The sequence below is a fragment of the Benincasa hispida genome, chromosome 12 (genome assembly GCF_027475165.1).
Source record: "Benincasa hispida cultivar pf3 chromosome 12, pf3_genome.v1.1, whole genome shotgun sequence".
Taxonomy (NCBI): domain Eukaryota; kingdom Viridiplantae; phylum Streptophyta; class Magnoliopsida; order Cucurbitales; family Cucurbitaceae; genus Benincasa; species Benincasa hispida.
In genome coordinates, this window is record NC_143489.1 from 73,235,176 (window position 1) to 73,241,001 (window position 5,826).

Consider the following 5,826-nt stretch of genomic DNA (forward strand, 5'->3'; position numbering starts at 1 on the left):
TTTCTTTTCAACGGATTCTTTTCATTATCTGTCCTACTGTTTAACGGATAGATGATATTAATTACTTCGAAACATATGTGTTAATGTACTGACATTCATTGACATACATAAATCAACAAAAGTTATATCGATGTCGACAAATTTGACATAAAATTATTATAGTGATTATATAATTGATTAAAGTAGTGAAATGAGTTTGTATTGAAAGAGGGTAGTTTTGCCTTATTTGGTCCAATTTATTTGGTGAGAGGTGTTGAGAAACCCACAAGGCAGTTGCTACAAACACATTGCTGTTTTTTAGATTAAGATCTCTCATATCCCAATTGCCCCCACCATATTTATAATCATGATCCTTCTAAATCTTCCCATTTTAATTATTTGTCCATCCATTTTTTGCATACATATTATTATGCTTTCAAATTTTAATTACTTACTTATTTTATCAAATATCAAAAGAGATAAAGATGAGAGAATTGTATGCAATAAGTCAAATTCCATTCCATTAATATTTACACATAAAAAAAAAGGAGAAAATAAGACCTTGATGTAAAATGTACGAGGAACACAGTCCTAGAAGCCAAACATTATCATGTGGTGGGTTTTTGTTTTTCCTTCTTCTTTTTCCTTTTTAAACCCAACCATATATATTTTATATATATATTAATATTATTATAATTAAGATTATTTATTTAAATTTATTTAAATGCGCCTTGGACATAATTTAACCTTGAGTGGATTGGCCATCTCACAAGAGAGCTTAAGAACTTCAGAGAAATCAACGGCGTCGTTTTGATCAGGAGAAGGCAACCATTTAAATTCATGTAAAAGTGTAGCCACCCAGAAAGTGACAGTTGTCCAAGCAAGTGCCTTCCCAGGACAAGTCCTCCGACCCGACCCAAATGGAGCAAGTCGAAGATCGGAACCCATAATCGAAAACTCCACGTCAGCACCACCACCGGAGACAAACCTGTCGGGCTTAAATTCAAGTGGGTCCGACCAGATCTGTGGGTCCCGCGCTATCGACCACATGTTAACCATAGCAGTGGTCCCACGAGGCACGTGATGACCATCGACGATTGTATCCGTAATAGCAAGGCGAGCCCAAGACAGAAGTGGGCCGGGTGGATGCAACCTTAGGACTTCCTTAATTACTGCCGTTAAATAAACCAACGACGGAATGTCGGATTCCATAACGGCACGTGATTTCCCAACCACGTTATCTAATTCCTCTTGTACTTTTTCTTGCTCTTCCTTATGAACCACCATCCTTGCTAAAATCCACTCTATCAAAACCGCCACCGTGTCCGTCCCTCTAAATATCATTTCCTATAAATTTAAATAATTTAATATTAAAAACCCCAAAAAAGAAGAAAGAAAAAAGAAAAAAAAATAGACGAAATGTATTTTCTTTAATAAAAAATAAAAATTTAAAAAAAAAAAAAAAAAAAATTACCCAAAGAACGGAGATGATATCGGAGTCGGCAAGGTTGTCGTTTTGTTGAAGAGAGAGAAGAACATCGACGAAATCCATGATTTCTGGGTTTGATTTTTGACGGTGTTCGTTGATGATCCGGGTTACGAAGCGGTTCACTTGCGGGACCAACCGGGAGCATCTGAACCGGATATTTTGCGGGTCGAAATCAGCCAAAAAGGGAAGATGGTCGGACCAATTAAGAAGGCCTAATAAATCATATCCTTCATCGACAAGGGTTTGTAGGAGTTGGACTTCGGGGTTTGAATCAGAGAGATTATAAAACCGGCCGAAAACCGAACCCATGATGTTATTCAAAGAAGCGGTTTTAAGAGTTTGACGAATGGGAAGAGAGGATGAGGTAGCAATGGAAGACAAGATTTTGACCATTTGGGAGGCGATTTGGCGGCGTTGTGATTCAGAGGATTTGATTTGTTTAGGGCAGAAGAGATGGTGTGAAGCGATACGACGGAGGGTACGCCAGTAAATTCCGTAAGGAGCGAATCCAATGGCACGATTGAACATTAAAGAGTAAGCTGATTCTTTGATCGGACGGTCAGCGAACACGGAACTGTTTAGGATGTCTTTGGCTACGTCTGGGTGGCATGTGACAATCACGCGAGTGTTGGCGAGTGAGAAAGCCATTAAACGAGTAGCTCCTAGGGATTTGGCCATAGAGGCGATTTTTTGGTGGGACAGGCCCGTCATCAACCTCATACTGCCGATCACGGGAAGCCCTCTTGGGCCAGGGATGGTGGAGGGGCAGTGGCGGTGGAGGCGGCGGCGGCGACGGCGTCCCCAAGCTGGGCCGCCAGGATGGGCCCAATAGAAAATGGAAAGGAGAAACCAAATTAGGAGAAGAAGAAGTAAAGAGAAAAGGATGTTTTGTTTAGGGAGAGCTGAGCATTTGGAAGCCAAAGCGAAAACCCATAGGCTTTCAATTTCGCTACTCAACGACATTTCTTTCTTTCTTTCTTTCTTTCTTTCTTTTTCCTTTTTCTTTCTTTAGATTGAGAGATAAGAGAAAGGTCGTTGGCTTATGGGTTTGAGGGGAAACAAAGGTAGGTAGTGGCTTTTTATAGGGGAAAAACAAAACCTTGAGTAGTGGGGGAAATATAATTCTATTTTTAAAAAATAGAAAAAAAAATTGAATCTGTATGTTCATTTGGGGGAGAGTATAGTATATGAAGTTATTAATTATATCTTACATATCCGAAATTTAAATTGCCCCAATTCTAATTAGGTTGAGTGAGCTTATAATATATACCTAAAAAACACAAGTTATTATAATTCAAATTAAATTAATTTGTACTCCAAATATATACGGCAGATTATTATAGCCGAAATGTTATTATAAAAAAATTTAATATGTCAAACCTCTTTATATATACATATATAGTTATTTCGTCAAATTAAATATGACTAATCTGACATAAAGTTTGTACTCGGTCCAACTTCTAGAAAAAAAAAAATCTTCTGAATATATTTTTTTTTCAAAATATTGATTGAAAAAGATAACATGGGAATATATGTTTAAAATTTATGAAAGAAATATTAATTGGGAGTGATTTTTTTGTTTTTACTAACTACAAGATGATGTATTAATAGCAGTACAGTGACTAAATTGGAATATTTAAATGATTACAAGTTTCCAACAAATTAAGTTTGGGAATGACAGAGACTAAAATAATATTTTAATTTAAAAAACAATATTTATATATTAAAAATAAAGAAAATGTAAAAACAATAGGTTTTTTTTTATGAGTGCAGCCGCCTCGCCAGTTCTATTGCATGACGACATATAAGAAAGAAAATTTCCGACAATAAGAGCGGTTGAGACTCACGCGCTCTCATGTGCTTACTGCCTTTGACATCGACTCTGTCGGACAACATTTTTAATGGTTAAAATATTATTTTACTTTCTGTATTTTAACTTTCCGATACTTCTTTTTTTAAATGAAAATTCTTTGAAATGGCCACGTCATTGTAATAAATCAATGGTATAAGAAAAAAAAGTCATTTATTTAAATACATTATAAAAAAAAATTAGTTAATAATATTTTGTGAATTATAAATAATAAAATTTTTATTTCTTACCGCTTAATTTTCTCTTTTTCCTCTTGATTTTCCCTGCTCATCTTGCAAGGCCTCATCCCTCCATTCTATCAGTCCAATAAAATATAGAACTAAACAAAATTGATAATTTTTCAAATAATATTCTCTAGATCATTTCTAACAAAGAGATTACGATGATAAGAAGAACTCGCTCTTGATTTTAGGAAGAGTTTTGGGCCATCTGTTACATAAAATAGTCAGAAAGCTTGAAAAGGAAGAGTAAGGGAGAGACAGAGAGATTGATATTGCCGAGAAGGTATGTTATTCTTCTTCTTCTCTTTTTCAATATATTGTATACTGTTCTTCTTCTTCTATATATTTACAAGAAAGAATGAATGGTGAATTTATACACCAAATGAATGTATAAGACGACAAAGAAGGAAAAAAGAATATTATGAAAACTAATTCTGTCCTTTTTTGTATGCAGGTGAAGGAGCATCAGTTGGTTGCACCTGAATTTGTTGAGGAGAGAAAGAGTCTACGGTGACTGCTGTGTAGGCTCTACGTTGGCCCTCTTTGTTTTCCATAGGGGTTGATGTGTTATCTTTGTCATCCCCCCTCAAGCGAGTGTGTAACTGAGTTAGGCCGAGCTTGCTTCGCAGATAGGAAAAAGTTAGAATTAGGAGAGCTTTAGTTAGACAGTCAGCAAGCTGATCTGTGGAGGGAACATACCTCACATGGAGTTGATCACTGAGGACGAGATCTCGAATGAAATGGACATCTATTTCGATGTGTTTAATTGGAGCATGGAAAACAGGATTGGCGGCCAATGCACCTGCTCCCATATTATCACACCAGAGGACTGGAATTCCTATTGGAGAGATAAGCCAATTTCAGTGAGAAGGTTGCACACCCATATGATTTCAGTAGCAGCATGAGCAAGGGCTCTGTACTCAGACTCTGTACTAGACCGTGCCACAATAGCTTGTTTCTTAGAGGACCAAGAAATGAGGGTAGAGTCGGGGTAAATATAGTATACTGCAGTGGACTTTCTATCATCAAGGCTTGAAGCCCAATCAGCATCAGAGTAGACTGATATGGTAAGATGTGGATCAGAGTTGATGGTGAGTCCAAGGTGAGTTGTTCTAGCTAGGTAACGAAGCACTCTTTTAACAGCTGACCAACAGTGGGGGCTTGGAGAAATTGGCCTAACTTATTGACAATGAATGCTTTGTCTGGTCGGGTATTAGTTAAGTACTGAAGAGCACCAACTGTGCTATGGTAGGGAAAAGGATCAAAGAGAAGTTTACCTACATTGGTTGATAGCAAAGTGCCACGGCCAGCAGGAGTTGGACAAGGCTTGACATGCTAGAGGTTTAGTTGGGCTAACAGATCAGTGATGTACTGAGCTTGATGAAGGTGAAGGCCAGATGGTGTATAGTGTATTTGAATGCCAAGGAACTTACTGAGTGTTCCTAGGTCTTTAAAGAAGAATTGTTTTTGGAAGGTGGAAACAAGATGATCAATAAGTGTTGGATCACTGCCTGTGAGGATGAGATCATCCACATATACAAGAAGCATTGTAATGGAGGATGTGGTGTGCATGTAGTATAAAGAGGTGTCAAGTGAACTTACTTTAAAGCCTGTTCGACAGAGAAATCCTTTGAGTTCATCATTCCAAGCTCAAGGGGCTTGCTTAAGGCCATAGATAGCTCGATTAAGTTTGCAGACATAGTGAGGGTGAGTTGAACTTACAAAACCAGGGGGTTAAGACATGTAGACAGTATCTTTGAGTGTGCCATTGAGGAAGGCATTGTTGAAATCTATTTGATGAAGTGGCTAGCTATTTGACACTGCCAATGTAAGGATGATTCGGATGGTAGAGGGCTTGACAACAGGGCTGTAGGTGTCGAAGTAGTCAAAACCAGGTTGTTGGTGAAAGACTGGCAATAAGGCGTGCTTTATACCACTAGATAGATCTTTGAGCATCACGTTTCAATCGGTAGACCCACTTGCAGCCAACAACAATGGTGTCAGGGGTAGGAGGGACCAGAATCCAAGTGTTTGTGCGCTGCAGGGCTGTAAGTTCTTCAACCATGGCCTATGTCCATTGTGGAACTGACAGGGCTTGAGAGATAGTGTGTGGTTCAGCCTGAGTAAGATCAGTGACAAGTTTAGCAAACCAGACTTTGGGCTTGAAGACACTAGCCTTGCCTCTAGTGATCATAGGATGAATGCCTGTTAGTGGCTGAGCAAAGGGTGGTTGGTGTTGTAAGGAGGACTGTGGGAAAGATGTGTGG

General features: G+C 38.2%; 1 protein-coding gene across 1 annotated transcript; it reads right to left on the reverse strand.

Moving 5' to 3' along the window:
* Nucleotides 1–473: 473 nt before the first annotated feature.
* Nucleotides 474–2,546, reverse strand: LOC120067741 (cytochrome P450 78A3-like). Its single transcript, XM_039019304.2, has 2 exons — nt 1,454–2,546; nt 474–1,326 (listed from the first exon to the last, which is right to left on the reverse strand). Exons 1-2 carry the CDS (start codon nt 2,429–2,431, stop codon nt 700–702), a joined length of 1,605 nt encoding a protein of 534 aa, XP_038875232.1. The 5' UTR covers nt 2,432–2,546; the 3' UTR covers nt 474–699.
* Nucleotides 2,547–5,826: the final 3,280 nt, after the last annotated feature.